The sequence below is a fragment of the Oncorhynchus masou genome, chromosome 33 (assembly GCF_036934945.1).
Source record: "Oncorhynchus masou masou isolate Uvic2021 chromosome 33, UVic_Omas_1.1, whole genome shotgun sequence".
NCBI lineage: Eukaryota > Metazoa > Chordata > Actinopteri > Salmoniformes > Salmonidae > Oncorhynchus > Oncorhynchus masou.
Window position 1 is genome coordinate 46,488,631 of NC_088244.1, and position 20,732 is coordinate 46,509,362.

The 20,732-nt window shown below is 42.3% G+C and overlaps 1 protein-coding gene across 1 annotated transcript in view; it reads left to right on the forward strand.

Annotated features, from left to right (window-relative positions):
* Positions 1-20,732, forward strand: part of LOC135527614 (espin-like) — a 133,141-nt gene that overhangs the window by 58,282 nt on the left and 54,127 nt on the right. The window contains 2 exon segments of the mRNA XM_064956106.1: positions 5,062-5,245; positions 12,343-12,562. Of these exon segments, the coding sequence (XP_064812178.1) occupies positions 5,062-5,245; positions 12,343-12,562 (404 nt within the window).

Below are 20,732 nucleotides of genomic sequence, written 5' to 3' on the forward strand. Positions count from 1 at the left end.
GGGGCGGTGCACAATTGGCCCAGCGTCGTCCGGTTTAGGGGGGGATTTGGCCGGCAGGGATGTCCTTGTCCAATTGCGCACTAGCGACTCCTGTGGCGGGCCCAGGTGCAGTGCACACTGACACCGACACTGTCGCCAGGTTTTTTCTCTGGGTGCTGGTGACAAATGGCCAAGTCCTCACAGAGGGTTGCCTTTCGATGCCACGCTAAGATAATATCCTAGCACAGTGCAGTAAGCTGATCAAACAGACCATTAGCCATAAGAACAAAACGCTCAAACAGCTGAAGCTCCGATACAATTTAGCTACTGTTCAGATACAGATCTAGGAACAGCTTACCCCACTCCATATTAAGAGATGGTACACTCAGAGCCTTCAGTTGACAAAAGTAATTGTGAATGCAGGTTTTCATGGCTGTACAAAGGAAATTGTGTATACATGGCTGTACAAAATCAGTTCATCTCTTGTATCTGCTGGATCACAGGTCTTAACAAATCACATAAGTTAGTGGTTAACAGGATTTTTCATGAGTATCCAATCTCTGTACCCCACACATACAATTATCTATAAAGTCCCTCAATTGAATAGTGAAATTCAAGCACAGATTAAACCGCAAAGACCAGAGTTTTTTTTGCCTTACAAAGAAGGGTGGAAGTGTAAACATTTTACAAGAAGACACGGAATCTCCCTTTGAGCATGGTGAAGTTATTAATTAGGCTTTGGATAGTTTATCAATACACACAGGCACTACAGAGATACAGGCGTCTTCCCTAACTCAGTTGCCGGAGAGAAAGGAAACTGATCAGGGATTTCACCATGACGCCAATGGTGATTTTTAAAGAGTTTAATGGTTGTAATATGAGAACTGAAGATGGGGTCAACAACATTGTCGTTACTCCACAATACTAACCTAAATGACAGTGAAAAGAAGGAAGACTCTACAGAATAAAAATATTCCAAAACATGCATCCTGTTTGCAACAAGCCACTAAAGTAATACTGTCCTGAATACAAAGCGTTAAGTTTGGTGCAAATCCAACACAACATATCACTGAGTACCACTCTTCAAATTTTAAACCATGGTGATGGCTGCATCATGTTATGGGTATGCTTGTCTTCAGCAAGGACTAGGGAGTTTTTTGGGGATAAAAATAAACATATAGCTATAAGCACAAGTAAAATCCTAGAGGTTCAGTCTGCTTTCCAACAGAGAGGGAGACAAATTCACCTTTCAACAGTACAATAACCTAAAACACAAGGACAAATCTACAATGGACTTGCTTACCAAGACAACATGTAATGTTCCTGAGTGGCCGAGTTAAAGTTGACTTAAATCGTCTTGAACTTGGAAATGGCTGTCTTGGAAATGGCTAGGTTTGGTTTGGATGTGTGTGAAGCGCACACTTCTCCAGTATACCAGTGGCCATTGAAGGTGAGCATTTGCCCACGGAAGTTGGTTATGACACCGAACTTCAGTTCGGTCAAGACCCTGGTGAGGACAACGAGCACACGGATGAGCTTCCCTGAGACTGTTTCTGACAGTTTGTTCAGAAATTCGTTGGTTGTTCAAACCCACAGTTTAATCAGCTGTCCGAGTGGCAGGTCTCAGACCATCCCATCCCCATCCCGCCGGATGTGGAGGTCCTTGGCTGGCGTGGTTATACGTGGTCTGCTGTGGTGAGGCCAGTTGGACGTACTGCCAAATTCTCTATAATGACGTTAGAGGTGTTTTATGGTAGAGAAATTAACAAAATTATCTGGCAATAGGTGGACATTCCTGCAGACAGCATGCCAATTGCACACTCCCTCAACTTGAGACATCTGTGGCATTGTGTTGTGTGACAACTGCACATTTTAGTGGCCTTTTATTGTCCCCAGCACAAGGTGCACTTGTGTAATGATCATGCTGTTTAATCTGCTACTTGATATGCCACACCTGTCAGATGGATGTATTGTCTTGACAAAGAAGAAATGCTCACTAACAGGGATATAAAGAAATTTGTGCACAAAGTTTGAGAAAATAAGCTTTTTGTGTATGTAACATTTCTTGGATCTTTTATTTCAGCTCATGAAACATGGGACCATACTTGCTCATATCTTTAATATTAAATTATTTACAATGTATGATGGGACACTTTATGCTCATTGCTTTTGCAACCATGAGAAGCCAACCGTAGATCTAATCTAGTAGTTGCCCATGCAAACTAGATGTATGCCACCGCATGACCACGCTGACCACAGTAAAGTAAAAACAAAAGGCTGAAACAGCTAAATGAACACAGATAACTGGGTCTATCCGTGTGGTGGGAGGGGTTGAGGGTGGTTATAGTCTTGTCCTGGACGCAGAACTGAGCAACTACCCTGTTAGATAGCCAATTTGGACTTTGCAGCTGGTCTATGTTGTAAAAGGTCTTGACCTGAGCTAACAGATCACTGCACCTGTACATAGCTCATCTGTAAATAGCCCATCCAATCTACCTCATCCCCATACTGTATTTATTCATTTATCTTGCTCCTTTGCACCCCAGTATCTCAACTTGTACATTCATCTTCTGCACATCCTACCATTCCAGTGTTTAATTGCTATATTGTAATTACTTTGCCACCATAGCCTATTTATTGCCTTACATGCTGTATATAGAGTTTTCTACTGTATTTTTGACCGTATGTTTAGTTTATTCTATGTGTAACTCTGTGTTGTTGTTTGTGTCGAACTGCTTTGCTTTATCTTCGCCAGGTTGCAATTGTAAATGAGAACTTGTTCTCAACTTGCCTACCTGGTTAAATAAAGGTGAAATAAATAAACAATTAAAATTCAAAAATGTCAAAACAAAAATGAGCTTTTTGGTCTTAGACTTTGTTGGGGTTAGGCATTAGGGTTTGCAGTGTGTTTAGGGTTATGTTTAAAATAAGATTTTATGACTTTGTGGCTGTGCCAAATAGTGACCACTCTGCAGAGCTGCCCCAGAACAAGATTCAGGACGAAAAATACATTACCCACTGTGTGTATGCACGGGCACACACACACTTCACAAAGTGCTGCTTGGGGACCTTGTCTTTGACAACAGACGTGAGCCAACAATGCAGAAACACCCATGAAGCCACAAAGGACAAGAGAAAAGAAACAGGACAATACAAAGGGGAAGAGCTCACTGACGTTGGGGATGTCAGTCAATTATTTCTGCCGCTCTTAGATTTGACTATTTATTATCTGTTGAATGTCTCTAGCTTTTGCCATGGCTCCTTTTGAAAACTAAATGAATGCAATGCAAATTTAAATGGCGACGGCATTTGTGATGCTTTTGTTTTGGTGAGATTTGACAGGAAAAGTGGGTGTCTGAATTGAGGAAGTTGATCCGATGGCTTCTACAATGATCTACTCAACAGCCATTTTTTAAATATGTATTTTTTATTTCACCTTTATTTAACCAGGTAGGACAGTTGAGAACAAGTTCTCATGTACAACTGAGACCTGGCCAAGATAAAGCAAAGCAGTGCGACACATTCAACAACAGAGTTACACATGGAATAAACAAACATACAGTCAATAACACAATATAAAAATCTATATACAGTGTGTGCAAATGTAGAAGGGTATGGAGGTAAGGCAATAAATAGGCCATAGAGGCGAAAATAATTACAATTTAGCATTAACACTGGAGTGATAAATGTGCAGATGATGATGTGCATAACACTTAGAAATATTGCATAATCCTGTATCTGGTTGGTTACTCTGTGTATGTATGTATGTGTGTGTGTGTGATAAGTACAGAACCCATAAGAAGTGTGTATATACTGTATATATATATATGTGTGTATATATATGTGTGTGATAAGTACAGAACCCATAAGAAGTGTGTATATACTGTGTATATATATGTGTGTGTATATATATATATATATATATGTGTGTGTGTGTGTGTGTGTGTGTGTGTGTATATATATGTATATACATATGTGTGTATATATATATATATATATATATATATACGTACATAAGTACATACGTACATACGTACATACATACAAACTGTTTTTACCTCAAACTGCTGCTCAGGTGCCATGTGTTGTTTTGTACAGTGCAACATGTTTTTGTGAGCATAACTCCAGCAATCACCCTTAGGCTCCACACATTGAGTAAGCCTGGCCAAAAGTGGCTTAACTGAGTTGAGGAGATGGAAAGAAAAGTCAGATGCATCCCAGCTTTTGCTAGAGTCAAACTTGCAATGTAAATAGTTTTAATGCAATAGTTTGCATTAGGTAAATACTCTACCCCCAAAAAGACACAGGTGGAAAAGCATTTTTACTTCCCGAACTGATTGAATTGAAATGGAATTGTCCCCAACCCTGGACTACCATAATATCATGAAAAGGCCTAGCTATCTTTGAAACATGGGTCCTTTCGGATAAACTGTTGTCAGGTGTCTGAGCTTTCTTCTCTACAGGTGGCCTAGAGAGCTAGGAATGGGAAAGGGAGCAGCCCGGAGATGCAGTAGAGGGCCATGTTACTGATCTCTGTCCCCTCCTGTGAGGTCACGAGGGGGCTCTCTTACCTCAAACAGGAACTGTGTAAATGTGAATTCTTATTTTCTTTGATCCCAAACGCTTTTGTACAATATTAATGGTGATGCTTTAACCCAGAGGCAAAGACGAAAATACTTGTTGTTCCTGGTGCTGTTAAAGCTGCTTCTGCTCTGAATCCTCCAGAGGTGACACTATACATTTTTTACCCTCAAATGTCGACAAAACACTTTTTTGTGCAGATCGGTTTCATGTTAGGCGATGAAGACTTTTTTAATTTTTTATTTTGTGAATGTTCTGTGGTCTACGCTTTGCAACTGTTTGCCTAAACATATATTATAGCGAACAAAAGACTATCTGATCACTTAAAATATCTTACTCCTACTTTTGAACTAGCGTAGCTTTTATAGCTCAGTCTTCCTTCCACACAGCTACTAAACCCCACATTTGGACACACTGTCAGTATTTCAAAAAGACACAAATGGCAAGCCAAAAAAAACAACACGCAAACCCAAACATATTTATTTACTCACTGCTCATTGGCCCCTCCCTTGTTTCTACCCAGCAACTGACTCCAGAAGAGAACCAGGATAGGCTGCACCGGGTGGACTCCAACAGAAAGTCTCGAAACTTCAACAAGCAGCCCAGCACGGGGGACTACTACAAAGCCCTGGGTAGCGACACGGTCGACTACCGTGGGGTCCGAACCATGGTGCCTAACAAGGAGGTAAACAGGACCAGACAACCAGGCTTCTCCAACTTCAGTCCTGCAGAGCAAACTGGATGTGCAGGCTTTTGTTCCAGGCCAGCACTATAGACCTGATTAAACTAATCGTTGTCCAGACCTAAGACCATGAATAGTTGATCAACAGGTGTACTGGGCTGGAACACAAGCCTCTCCAGGACCGTAGTGTTTTCACTGTAGAAGAGGGAGACATTTGTTTTGGCGGCTGCAGTACGGGCTTAAGGGCTGCAGTATTGCTATGCTTTGAATTAGGTATGCACCGATATGACATTTTTGGCCGATACCGATATCCAATATTTTCCTTGCAAAAAAAACAACAGATATTGATATTTTACATTTTTGCGGCCTTTTAAGCATTCTAGTACAGTTCTTTAAAAAAAAAATGTTTTACCCCTTTTTTGCCCCAATTTCGTGGTATCCAATTGGTAGTTACAGTCTTGTCTCATCGATGCAACTCCCATACGGACTCAGGAGTGATGACGTTTGAGAGCCGTGCGTCCTCCAAAACACAACCCAACCAAGCCACACTGCTTCTTGACACAGAGCACATCCAACTCGCCAACAGCCCACTTAACCTGGAAGCCAGCCGCACCAATGTGTCGGAGGAAACACCATACACCTGGCGACGGTGTCAGCGTGCACTGCGCCCGGCCCACCACAGGAGTCGCTAGTGCGCAATGGGACAAGGATGTCCCTGTCGGCCAAAACCTCCCCTAACCAGGACGACGCTGGGCCAATTGTGCGCCGCCCCATGGGTCTCCCGGTCCTGGCCGGCTGTGACAGAGCCTGGACTCAAACCCAGAATCTCTAGTGGCACAGCTAGCACTGCGATGCAGTGCGCCACTCAGGAGGCCAGTTAAATAGTTAACACACACAGACACAGCGGTCTAAGGCACTGCATGGTGATTTGAACTTACAGCTGCAGGAGGATGACTGCCCGCTGGCCCCTGGTTATCTTCCATAACATCATTGATTTTGAAATATATCCATTTCCAAGATGGCAGCATGTCAAGTTGTTTGTCTGTGACTAGTACATTTTAACCAACTAATAACCTAATTATTTATGGTTGCGTAACTTCGTTGTTGTGTAGTGCAAACTATTTTATTTTTGCTGGTGTAAAGATCACGGGTCCTCCAACTCGGCACTTCATTACTTGACGTTTACCCTATCTAACTAAGTAACCCTGTCTCTCTCTGGCTGGCCTGAGTTCCTCCTTCGCCTGCGGAGTGTCTTGTCCAAGCTGCTCCTTTTTGCTCTTCGCCTGGCTGTCAGTGGCAGCTCAACATTCTCAACGTTCTCTCTATCGACCTCAACACCCAATCTACTCACACGCGCAAACACTCACATTCAGACTCATACATACAGCTGTCCTTCTTTCCCCTTACCTTCGTTGGCCTCTATTTTTTTTATCAGAGAAAATTACCATTTTCATGGTATTGCTTTGTGCACTGACTTTACTGAACTCTGGAGAAAACGAACATTGTCGCTGGGTGAGGACATCTGACAATGTGCTCTCCCGACCATTAGAATTTTTGTCTGCAGGAACTCGCTCTTTTTCACTCGGTCCACTCGTCCAAGTGACGATGTATTTGTGGCCTGATGTGAACAGTACGAATTTGTGTCACTACCAAGGTCTAATGGTTTTAAATGACTGTTTTGTATTGTCTGGAAACTCACTTGTAGAATTCGCTTGCAGTAGGTCTCTTAAAAAAGAGAAGCCGTGCAAGGTTATTAAACCGAGGTGCCTAGTTATTCTTCTTTTGTTGATATCAGGTAACGTGCAACCTAACCCTGGCCCTGATATGCAATGTCTCCAGACCCTCTCTGATTTTAAATCAAGATCTGGTTTAGGTATTTTTCATTTAAATGTACGCAGTCAAACATTGAAGGGGTTAGGATTTGGGCGAAATCAACTGATGCTGATGTAATTGTGTTTTCTGAAACCTGGCTCAGCAAGTCTGTTTTTGATAAGGATATTTGTATAAGTGGTTACAATGTTTATCGCACTGATCGGGTTAAGAAAGGTGGGGGTGTGGCTATATATGTAAAATCTAAATTCCATGTAAGTGTTGCAAAGTCTGAAACTATTTGTAAACAGCTGGAATTTCTTGCTTTGAATATTGAGGTTTCAAAGGGTCTCTCTATAACTGTGATTGGCTGTTATAGACCCCCCCCCTCTGCTCTCGGTGATGCATTTTCTTCTTTGACTCACCTTATGTCTAAACTTCTTTACAGTGAAATCATCTTGATTGGTGATCTCAACTGGTGTTGGTTAAAGCTGGTGTCTGATTTAAAAATGTCTTGTAATTCTATGAATCTTACCCAGTTGATTAACTCACCCACTCGCCCAAATCTTAAATGCCCAGATAAAATTCCCTGATTTATTTGATATTTACAAATGTTCCACATAATTATTCTGCGGTTGGTGTTTTTTGTAATGATTTAAGTGACCATTGTGCTGTTGTTGCTGTTAGAAATACTAAGGTTCCTAGAACAAACCCACGTTTTATTCGTAAGAGAAATTTGAAGTGTTTTAATGAGCAGGCTTTCTTTCATGATTTGTTCATTTTGACTGGAGCAGATTGAGTTTATCTCTGATGTGAAAACTGCCTGGAAATTCTTTCACAATGTTTTTTTCCAAATAGTAAACAAACGTGCCCCATTCCGCAGGTTCAGTGTTAAAGGGCGGGTTAATCCATGGTTTTCTTCTGAGCTGTCTTGTATTATTCACAACCATAATCAAGCCTGGGCTAAAGCAAGGAAATCATGTTCTGATGCTGATTGGCTTATTTTTAGGCAGTTACGAAACAAGTGTTCTTTTCTTCTCAGGAAGACCAACTCTGAATATTTTATGTCTGTTACAACTGATAACCTGAATGACCCTAGAAAGTTTTGGAAGGCTATTAAGTCTATGTCTGGTAACAGTAATGTTAATGAATTACCGTCACGTGTTTTGAATGACTCTGTTGCTCTATATGACACAACTGAAATGCTGAATTGTTTCAATGAGCACTTTGTATCATCTGGTAGGCTGTTTGATTCAGTGTCCTCTGTCTCTGTACAACCCTGTGTGGATGAACCAGTGAGAGCTGGTCAAACTTTGAGCTTTTTGCCATTCTCAGTGCAGGTGGTACATGAAGCCCTGAAATCCTTAGATCAGATAAAGCCTGCAGGTCCTGATCTTTTGGATCCCTGCTTTTTAAATCTGGCAGCTGATTTCATAGCTGAACCACTTACATCTCTGTTCAATCTAACCCTGGTATGTAATGAAATTCCAAAGATCTGGAAATCAGCATTTGTCCTACCACTAAACTAAACTAATGGTGTTTTCTAATGCAAGAAATAGACATCTGAACCTTTTCACCTATTACTACCTGTCAGGGCAAGGAGATTGAGGTTGTAACCTCATATCTTGGAATTTGAATTGATTGATGGCCTCTTTTTTAAATTGCATATTCAACAACTTACAAAAAAATTGAAGCTGAAATTGGGATTTTATTTTAGGAATAAGGCCTGTTTTTCTTTTGAAGCCAGTAGGAGGCTCGTATCAACTACATTTATGCCTTTACTAGACTATGGTGATATTTTATATATGAATGCTTCCGCTCAGTGTTTGAGATCAATTGACAGCCTATACCATGGCACTTTGAGATTTAATTTAAACTGCAAAACCCTTACGCACCACTGCACTTTGTATACCAGGGTTGGCTGGCCTTCTCTCTAGTCACTCGTAGGCTCAGTCACTGGTATACTTTTATTTACATAGCCGTTTCAGGTTTACAATCTTTTTTTGGGGGCATTTTTATTGTTCAGAAATGTGGTGGGTCCTCTCTTCGTTCGCTGGACTTTACATTTACATTTAAGTCATTTAGCAGACGCTCTTATCCAGAGCGACTTACAAATTGGTGAATTCACCTTCTGACATCAGTGGAACAGCCACTTTACAATAGTGCATCTAAATCATTTAAGGGGGGGGAGAAGGATTACTTTATCCTATCCTAGGTATTCCTTGAAGAGGTGGGATTTCAGGTGTCTCCGGAAGGTGGTGATTGACTCCGCTGTCCTGGCGTCGTGAGGGAGTTTGTTCCACCATTGGGGGGCCAGAGCAGCGAACAGTTTTGACTGGGCTGAGCGGGAACTGTACTTCCTCAGTGGTAGGGAGGCGAGCAGGCCAGAGGTGGATGAACGCAGTGCCCTTGTTTGGGTGTAGGGCCTGACAAGGGCACTTTACCCTGCTAACTGTTCCAAATGTCCAAACTGAATTTGGTAAAAGGGCTTTTATGTACTCTGCGCCATCGTCTTGGAACACCTTACAAAATACTTTTAAACTGGAAGAACTTGTCCCGATTGGTGTTTTTAAATCACTGATGAAGGATTTTTGAGGCTGTTTCCCTGACCTGTCAATGTTTCTAATTTGCTGTTTTATTCTCTTGTGAATTCAATGGTTTTTACTAGATTACTTGTAGTTTTTCATGTCGTCTGTCTGTCATTTTTTTGTAATGACTTGGTGCTGCCTATCTTGGCCAGTGCCCTTCCTGGTTAAAATTATAATTTATTTAACCTTTATTATCTCAATGCAACAGGCATAACTACAGTCCCTGGTTCGAATCCAGGCTGTTTCACATCCGGCCGTGATTGGGAGTCCCATAGAGAGGCGCACAATTGGCCCAGCGTCGTACGGGTTTGGCAGAGGGTAGGCCGTCATTGTAAATAAGACTTTGTTCATAACTGATTTGCCTAGTTAAATAAACGTTACACACCACACTGACCAAAAAGTAATTTTGTTGGCGTTTACGCATGTCCCCATTACCAGTAAAACATAATCAAAACCTATTTCTTTCCCTTACTTGCTGTGCTGTTTCATTGTTCAGTCGTTTCATTTTCAACCAGGATTTCATCATACGTGTCAAGTAGTGAAGTTTCAGCTCTGTCTGTCCGTGGCCTCACTTCCTCTGTGCGCACTGTCACCGTGTCCGTTTCCATCTTGTCCAGCTGTCTATGTAACACTTCACGTAAACCCTGTTTTGTCCCCATCAAATTAGCGGTCCTTGTACCAAGCATTGAGCATGGTGGCGACAGTAAAGAGGCTCAGAGAACACCACTGAATCCCTTGTTCACAGCCTCGGGTACTTTTGTAGGTTTTACCCCCACAGCCTGTGGGCAGTTTTGTTGAGCAGGCGTTTCAATGCCATGACAGAGGGTACCACGTCTGCTGCTGTTCATGTTTCAAACGCCATTGAAATGGCAGCAGCGGTATGAGAACCAGCACATTCTTGATCATGCAATACAATCTTCCTCAGTACGAAATCCTTGTCGACCCACTGTGCTGTCAGACTCAGCATGCTGATGGGGCTGACATCGCTGGTCCAAATGTCATCGTGACGCCCATTGCAAGTAGCATAATGAATTCCATTATCGTGGCGTTAATGGATTTTAACTTTTGAGTTTTCTCGCTGAACTCTTTCGAATGACTGCTCAACTTGAACTTGTTTAGTTGTTGGAAGTGTGTGCTTAGTATTTTTCTGCTTTTGTTCTGTGTAGCACTGTATTTTTCGTGGCGTCATTACGTCATCTACTTACATTATATATGTACGCACGTCAGCTTTGACATCGGTTTTGCACATCGGCGTTAAACTAGACATTGGGCTGATGTGTTGGATTTTTTGATAATTCCGATATGCTCACCGATATATCGTGCATCCCTAGTTTGAATTGTTCCCTGGCATTTAATGGATGCCTTCGTGTCACTGATAGGCCAGGGGTATAATTTAGTCTCTGATTTGAAAAGGCAAGGAGGACAGCAAGTGTACACTTTGGCCATCAATACCAGGGAAATTAAATGCTTTAAATGCAGACTTGCAGACAGACCTGTGCTTTATCTTTTTAAAGGTAATGTCTTGTTTCAGGTCTAATCTAGGTTGGCTTTATGGTTTTGTTGTACTCACTAAACCTAAAGAATATTGTCTCAAATAAAATAAGCTAAATGTCCATTTTTGCGGTCAACACAGAAGAAACAATTGAGCAGACAAATAGTTCCACAGACACGGATCAATCAGGTCTTGCACGCACAGTCAACAGGCCCCCCAGGGAGCGGCCCAAAATCAGTTTGGTGTAATCTACATTGAGCCAATTAGGACCTCCGTGGGGCTTCCTAACCCCTACGCGTCCCCAAGGACAGGACAGATGGCGCCCCACGTCGCCCCGGCTAATCATTATCGCCAGCTGGGGCCCGGCACGTGCTGGAGAGCGACCCCCGTGAGACCCCTCATTATAGGGGAAGAGGGGCATAATGACAGGCACGCGTGTAAAAAGAGGAGGAGGAGGGGGGTTAAATGGCACGGTCCATTAACTCTGTAACAGCTGTGTTAGTGTCACTGTCAGGCTGTAGTGGGGGGTGGTGCGGAGGGTGGGGGGCTATTACTCTATTCCTCACAGCAACAGATGCCCCTCACACCCCAGAAGGACACTAGATTAACTCAATTATTATTCCCACTGGGTGTAATGTCTTTGTGTAGATTTAAGACAGCAAATGTTTAATTGAGCCGTCATTTCAGAGTCAACTATAGTACCATACATCTGTCACAGTATTACTCCCCCTCTCCTCCCACTATAATAATGTTATTGGTCCAGCAAAGCACAGCTACTGTGGACTGTCTTAGCAGGTATTTCTGTGAAGACAGGAGTGATATGGTTCATTGGCTCCTACCATTATGACAACTTCCTCTCAGCTGTCAAGGAATGAGATCACAATAAGATCCGGATGGGTGATGTTTTGACTGTGCAAAAATGGGGAGATGTTACAAAAAAAAGTGGAGTCACAATTTTAGCTGCATTTATTCTTTTCACAATGTCCATGGCAAGGGATTGATTTGGGTTTAAAGATAACTGTACCGTGTAGGCAATTCAATGAAAAAATGTGCTTTCGATCAAGTATTTGAAATCTCTGCATTTTAACTCTGTCAAAATGGTGCCCTTTATATTTAAGATGGACAGGCAACCCTTATCATTTTCTTCATGTTATATGTTTTGGCTGGTGGGATATGAACTAACCATTTTCTATTCTTTATGATCCAATCAGGGTTCTCTGTTATTGGAGGAGTCAGCCAACAGCCCCGCCCCCAGCCCACAGAACAGCACCACCGAAGAGTTGCCCCTCCCTCCTCCCCTGCCCCCACTCCCCATCAGTAATCCCACCCCGGCACCCCCTCCTCCCCCACCTTTGCCCTCAGAAATGCCCACCTTCCAGTACAGCTCTTCCTCAAGCACCAACCAGCGACGCCCCTCCTCCTCTTCAGGAAGTGAGTCATCACTCCTGCGATCTTTCGAGTATTCTTTTTCTTAATTTTTCTTTCCTCGCTTTCACTTTCTCTCTATTTTTCACAACCCCTTTCTTTCTTTCTTTCTGGCATTGTGCTTCTTCTCTCCTCTTGTAACTGCAGTCCATTCTGAACATGTTCTTTTTCATGTTACATTTGCTCATTTCACAGATGGCAAAACCAGTGTCAATAGACTCCTTCTCCACTATCCCTGATGGTGCACTAATTCCTGGAAAGCTGAGTTGCGGCAGGCGCAAAACTGGAACAATGTTATCTCATTCTGTAGCCCGAGAGATGAGTCTGGCTTTACCGTCCCAGATAACTGATTACAAATGTATGCCCTCGCTCAGGGCTATCATTACCTTGAGTACCGGTTTAGTGTTCAGCAATTTCCTTAATTTCCCCCTCTCTCTCTCTTGACTGACTAGCACTACCTGACATGGTTGCTCTTTGCCCTGTCTGCTCCTCTGTTCTAGTTACAAAAAATCGTGGTTGTTTTCTATGGTTGGGGGAAATGTGATTTTAGCAATATGTTCAATTGTTCCATTCCAGAGCATTAGGGCGTTGCGTCAGCACTAGGATGTCAGCCGCTCTATAGTCAAAACCATAGAGATAAAACGTTATCATATTTGATTTGTCCTGTTGAATTTGACACTCATCTGTCTTCTATTACGGTCGTCTACTAACAAGCTCTCTTTTTCCTCCTTCAATTGTGTCAATGGTCCTATCCCTCTCTCCTCTCCTCTCCTACCCTCCGGAACACCTGCTGTCTGTCCCCTTCTCGCTCTCCTCCTCTTCTCTCTCTCTCCACTGCTGCCTATCTAAAGGTGTGGAGTTTCTGTCCCCTTCTCCTCAGCCTGAAGGCGGCCCACTTAGGCTGACAAAGAGTAAGTACTAGTGGCTTCAATTCAACTTTATTTATCCCCTCATGGGCAATTAAGGTGCGTCTCAAATCAACATCCTTGTCGTCCCTCTGGGCAGAAGACTTCTCTTTTAACCCATACAAACCATTTCCTTTATTTTCTTCCTCTCCTTTCTTTCACATCCACCTGCCATGGTTCTTCTCCCACCGTCTGCCTGCTGGAGGCTGTTGGTCATTGGCGACACAGTCGATTAGGCAGAAAACTACAAAACAAATAAGTGGTCAGCGGCTGTACCTTGGTTGGTTGATGCATGTAATAAATGGGCAATACATGGGTTATAAAGAGTTAATAAGAGTGAATTAAAGCTGTAATTATAGATGGGTGTGGAACAAAGAGACCAGAGAGCTTATTCAAATGAGGTGTGTGCAAAGTTTAAAGCGTCACAGAAAGACATACAATATAGAGCAGACATGATTCTGGTCAATAATATGGCAGAGAAGCATTGAACATACCCTTTCTGCATAACACATTTCTATCTGAATCTTCCGGAGTAGTTCCAATAAGCCCAGCAACACACGTTTCCTCCTGACAAGAGGGAGTTAAAGGGGAATCTCACCCTGGGGAATCTGGACTTGTGGTCATCATGTCTGAGGCATTTCTAGGACTGTGAGATGTTTCACACATACTTGCACAGGAGGAAGGCAGGTCAGTGCTTCCCCCGCAGAATGATGCCCCCAATGATGCCTTGCGGCGTATTGATGTAGTCCAGCTCTATGGCATTTGGCGAAGGCTGTTATAGAGACGTCTTTCAGCGATGTTCCTATCAGCAGATTCATTGTTAAATATACGAGCAGACATTTTTTTCAGTCTCTGAAAGACTACAACTTGTGACAGTGCTTCGTGCTCTGGCCCCTGTCCCTCTCCCAAGATGGGCCTTTTCGAAGAAGAGGCGGATACTTAACGACAATCCTTTGGGCAAAACTGAATGAACTGACCAGATGCAATGGCTTCAAGTGATTCCTCTCATCGACACAAATTCGAAGATGGAGCATCTATTAGCTACATGGTGACATTCAACCATACGGCCTCCCGGGTGGCGCAGTGGTTAAGGGCGCTGTACTGCAGCGCCAGCTGTGCCATCAGAGTCCCTGGGTTCGCGCCCAGGCTCTGTCGTAACCGGCCGCGACCGGGAGGTCCGTGGGGCGACACACAATTGGCCTAGGTGTCATCCGGGTTAGGGAGGGCTTGGTCGGTAGGGATGTCCTTGTCTCATCGCACACCAGCGACTCCTGTGGCGGGCTGGGCGCAGTGTGCGCTAACCAAGGTTGCCAGGTGCACGGTGTACCCTCAGACACATTGGTGCGGCTGGCTTCTGGGTTGGATGCGCGCTGTGTTAAGAAGCAGTACGGCTGGTTGGGTTGTCTATCGGAGGACGCATGACTTTCAACCTTTGTCTCTCCCGAGCCCGTATGGGAGTTGTAGCGATGAGACAAGATAGTAGCTACTACAACAATTGGATACCACGAAAAAGGGGTAAAATAAAAAAAAAAAAAAAAAAACACATTCAACCATACATGCTTCTACCTGAATATAGCAAAGATGATTTGAAACAAAGGGTTGGATTTAGCAAACATTAGAAGCTCAGCTATGGCCGATGCCAGCATGAGGGCAGATGACATAATACGATTTCTAGCTAAATAAAAATATTTTTCCTGCAAGCCACCTAGCTAGCTATCTAGCTAACTTTAGTTTATCTACTGAAGCCCATATTGTGTATTGCTGGCTAACTTACTACTGTGTTATTGTGGGAGGGAAATCAAGTTATTTTTCTGTTTATTAACATCAAGGTAGCTAGCTAACTAAGTTAGCTAAACAACTACCAGTAGCCATAGGTATGACCAAAAATAATGTTTTACAATCTGCAATTTTTTTGTTTCTATTGTTTAACCTATTCTCTTTTTAGTCGTAGATATGGCTAGCTACTAAATAGCAAACTACAATGTTACAACCAGCCACCTAAAACTTGGTTTACTAGCAAACATTAGCACATGACTGGAATTGGCTAACTAGTTAGCCTGACACCTGCTAACTTGTTATGTGCCACGCCTCGCATTTGTAACTTGTTAACAAACTTGTAACATCAACAACTGTAAATCATTTTACTATGTAACATAATTGATGAGGGTTGACATTGGTTATGATTATGACCGTGGATGCATTTCAATTTCACAAAATGGTATGCATGACGCAAGAGGATTCCAAACAGATGTAAATAACAAGTATATCCAGCAAGCTAGCTAGTTACGTTTACTAGCAAACAGTGAGGTGAAACAATAATAGAACAATTTACTGTTGTAAATCTCTATAACTGAAGCTGGTTTTACTATGAAAATATTTGTTTTATTTTCAATCTTTGACTTTTTTTAAGCATTGTTAGCAAGCAGTTCACTGTAAGGTCTACACCTGTTGTATTCGGAGCATGTGACAAATCAAATTAGATTTTTTTGTCTTGCCAACGTAGTGGTGCGCACACTAAATGATGTAGCACAGACGGGGACCACGCACTGCAAGATTCTTCACTTGGTTGTGAGGATTGTCGATACCATGTCTTGTGTGATTAGATTTAACATAGCTACAACAAACAGTGGCGTAAAGCAGCATCATAAACGTTTTCAGTCACATTCACGCTTGCCATACAGAATTGAAATGTCTAGCCAACACTTTGAATTGAATAACATTGCTTGTGCACTTCAGAGCTGTAACGATTTGACTCTTTGTTTAAAGGCAAGTACAAGCGTATATTAACAGTAAAATCTTTGAAATTGTTGCATGAGTTACAGGTCTTATGAAGAAATCAGTCAATTTAAATGCATTCATTGGCCCCTAATCTATGAATTTCACATGACTGGGAATACAGATATGCATCTGTTGGTCACATACATAAAGAAAAAGTGGGCCTCACAATGGGCCTTAAGGATCTCATGGTGGTATTTCTGTGCATTCAAATTGCCATCGATAAAATGCAATTGTGTTTGTTGTCCGTAGCGTATGTCTGCTCATACCATAACCCCACCACCACCATTGGGGCAATCTGCTCACAATGTTGACATAAGCAACCGCTAACCTACAAGACGCCATACACGTGCCCTGCGATTGTGAGGCCGGTTGGACGTACTGCCAAATTCTCTAAAACTATGTTGGAGGAGGCTGCTTATGGTAGAGAAATGAACATTCAATTCTTCAGCAACAGCTCTGGTGGACGTTCCTGCAGTCAGCATGCCAATTGCACGCTCCGTCAAAACTTGAGACAACGGTGGCAAATTTGAGTTGTCTTTTATTGTATGTTATTTATCCAAATATTTTCCATTACTGTTTTTTTTAATTTAACCTTTATTTAAACAGGGACTCACATTAAGATTAAACAGCTCTTTTACAAGAGAATCCTGTATACATTACAATTAAAACAGAATAATAAAACATACACGTGTATAAAACAATACAATTCAGCACACAATCACAAAATAAACATATTTTATAAAGCAATCACATTAAACTACATAGACGTCCTCAATCAATCATTTAAACTGCCTGAGTGGCACAAGCACATCTAACTGCTGTGAACTCTGTATATTGTTCCACAAATTAGGGGCAAAAAAAATAAATGCAGATTTTCCCAAATCTGTGGAGACTCAAGGGATCTCTAGTGTTATCCATTCCTGAGAACGGGTTTGGTAAGTTATGATTCTTAACTTAATTAATGAAGTTACATATGCAGGGAGTTTCTGTCAGATTGCTGTGTAAATAAATGAAAGAGAATGCAGCTCTCTTCTTACAGACAGAGGTCCATCCCACATTCTATACAGACTACAATGAGTCCTAAAATTGTCCCCTGTGATAAAACGTATTGCTGAAAGATTGACTGAGTCCAAGGTTTTACAACAGAGGTTGTGCCGCATGCATGTAAACAATATCCACACAAATCCAATACAGAGAGAAGCGTTGTTTGAACAATCTTTCTCCCATTTTTAATACTAAGGCATGATTTATTTCGATATAAAAAACTATCTTGGATCTTAGCTTCTTAGTCAGAATTTCTATATGTGTTACGAAGGACAACTTGTCATCAATCCAGACACCCAGGTACTTATACTGAGAAACAAGCCTAATTAGGGCTCCATTTGTAGCGAAATTATGCTGGTCCTCAGGGTCAACATTTCGTGACCTAGAGAACAGCAGGAGCTTGGTTTTACTTGTATTTAACACTAATTTAAGATCGAAGTGATTTCTGAAATGAATCGGTCACATTGAAGTTCACGAGTTGCCTGCTGCACCGAGGTGGCACCGGAATACAAAACTATTTCATCTGCATAGAGATGAATGTTAAAAGTATGAACAGTGTTTCCTATGTCATTAATATACAAGGTGAACAATAATGGACCCAAAATCGAACCCTGAGGAACACCTTTTTGAATCTAAAATTCAGATTTAAACCCGTCTATCAAGATGGCCTGAGTTCTGTCGCTAAGATAATTCTGAAACCATGGCTTTGAAATACATTCACATATATATATATATATATATATATAACCCACAGAGATAAAATGGTGATTAAATGCATTAATGATATCAATTTTGTCAGTAATGGGGCCAGAATCTAAATCCATTTCTTGGGGGAGAGAAGAGGAGACACAACCCTTCAGTGACGTAGCTGGGTTCCCAGTACATTTAGAGACTGTATTAACAACATAATGACCAGGCTTTTAACTAGTTTTCAGATTTCTGTGTGTAAAAAGAGTCTGTGAATGTAGCTTTGGCAAAAGCAGCATCTCTGTTGTGTATGACTTCAAATAGCTCTAATGCAAAATATGCAAACATTTTTAAAGTGGCCAGTGATTTCAAGTCCATGTGCAGTTGAAGTCAGAAGTTTACATGCACATATGTTGGATTCGTTAAAACTCATTTTTCAACCACTCCACAAACTTCTTGTTAACAAACTATAGTTTTGGCAAGTCGGTAAGGCCATCTACTTTGTGCATGACACAAGTCATTTTTCCAACAATTGTTTACAATTGTTTTCACTGTATCACAATTCCAGTGGGTAAGAAGTTTACATACACTAAGTTGACTGTGCCTTTAAACAGCTTGGAAAATTCTTGAAAATGATGTCATGGGAAGGAGATGCGTTCTGTCTCCAAGAGATGAACGTACTTTGGTGCAAAAAGTGCAAATCAATCCCAGAACAACCGCAAAGGACATTGTGAAGATGCTGGAGGAAACAGGTTCAAAAGTATCTATATTCACAGTAACACAAGTCCTATATCGACATAACCTGAAAGGCCGCTCAGCAAGGAAGAAGCCACAGCTCCAAAACAGCCATAAAAAAGCCAGACTACGGTTTGCAACTGCACATGGGGACAAAGATCATACTTTTTGGAGAAATGTCCTCTGGTCTGATGAAACAAAAATAGAACTGTTTGGCCATAATGACCTTCGTTATGTTTGGGGATAAGGGGGGATGCTTGCAAGCCGAAGAACACCATCCCAACCGTGAAGCACGGGGGTGGCAGCATCATGTTGTGGAGGTGCTTTGCTGCAGGAGGGACTGGTGCACTTCACAAAAATAGATGGCATCATGAGACAGGAAAATTATGTGGATATATTGAAGCAACATCTCAAGACATCAGTCAGGAAGTTAAAGCTTGGTCGCAAATCGGTCTTCCAATTGAACAATGACCACAAGCATACTTCCAAGGTTATGGCAAAATGGCTTAAGGACAACGAAGTCAAGGTATTGGAGTGGCCATCACAACGCCCTGACCTCAATCCTATAGAAGATGTGTGGGCAGAACTGAAAAAGTGTGTGCGAGCAAGGGGCCTACAAACCTGACTCAGTTACACCAGCTCTGTCAGGAGGGATGGGCCAATTCACCCAATTTATTGTGGGAAGCTTGTGGAAGGCGACCCTAAACGTTTGACCCAAGGTAAACAATTTAAAGGCAATGCTACCAAATACTAATTTAGTGTATGTAAACTTCTGACCCACTGGGAATGTGATGAAATAAAAAATAAATCATTCTCTCTAATATTCTTCTGACATTTCACATTCTTAAAATAAAGTGATGATCCTAACTGACCTAAGACAGGAAATATTTACTAGGATTTAATGTCAGGAATTGTGAAAACTAAGTTTAAATGTATTTGGCTAAGGTGTATGTGTAACGGATGTGAAATGGCTAACTAGTTAGCGGTGGTGCGCGCTAATAGCATTTCAATCGGTGACGTCACTTGCTCTGAGACCTTGAAGTAGTGGTTCCCCTTGCTCTGCAAGGGCCGCAGCTATTGTGGAGCAATGGGTAATGATGCTTCATGGGTGACTGTTGTTGATGTGTGCAGAGGGTCCCTGATTTGCGCCCGGGTAGGGGCGAGGGGACGGTCTAAAGTTATACTGTTACATATGTAAACTTCTGACTTCAACTGTATGTAGCTTCTAATGTACTCGTGATGGCTTTTTAACAGTCTGATGGCCTTGAGATAGTAACTGTTTTTCAGTCTCTCTGTCCCAGCTTTGATGCACCTGTACTGACCTCGCCTTATGGATGATATCAGGGTGAACAGGCAGTGGCTCGGGTGGTTGTTGTCCTTGTTGATCTTTTTGGCCTTCCTGTAACATCGGGTGGTGTAGGTGTCCTGGAGGGCAGGTAGTTTGCCAAGCCAAATGTATTTAGCCTCTTGAGGTTGAAGAGGCGCTGTTGCGCCTTCTTCACAACACTGTCTGTGTGGATGGACCCTTTCAGTTTGCCAGTGATGTGTACTCCGAGGAACTTGAAGCTTTGTCAATGTGGATAGGAGGGTGCTCCCTCTGCTGTTTCCTGATGTCCACGATCAGCTCCTTTGTTTTGTTGATGTTCGGTGAGAGGTTATTTTCCTGGCACCACACTCCCAGGGCCCACACCTCCTTCCTGTAGGCTGTCTCATCATTGTTGGTAATCAGGCCTACTGCTGTTGTCGTCTGCAAACTTGATGATTGAGTTGGAGGCGTGCGTGGTGACGCAGTCATAGATGAACATGGAGTACAGGAGGGGGCTGAGCACGCACCCTTGTGGGGCCCCAGTGTTGAGGATCACTGAAGTGGAGGTATTGTTTTCTACCTTCACACCCTGGGGGCAACTCGTCAGTAAGTCCAGGATCCAGTTGCAAAGGGCGGGGTTCAGACCCAGGGCCTTAAGCTTAATGATGTGCTTGGAGGGTTCTCGGGTTTTGAATGCTGAGCTATTGTTAATTAACAACAT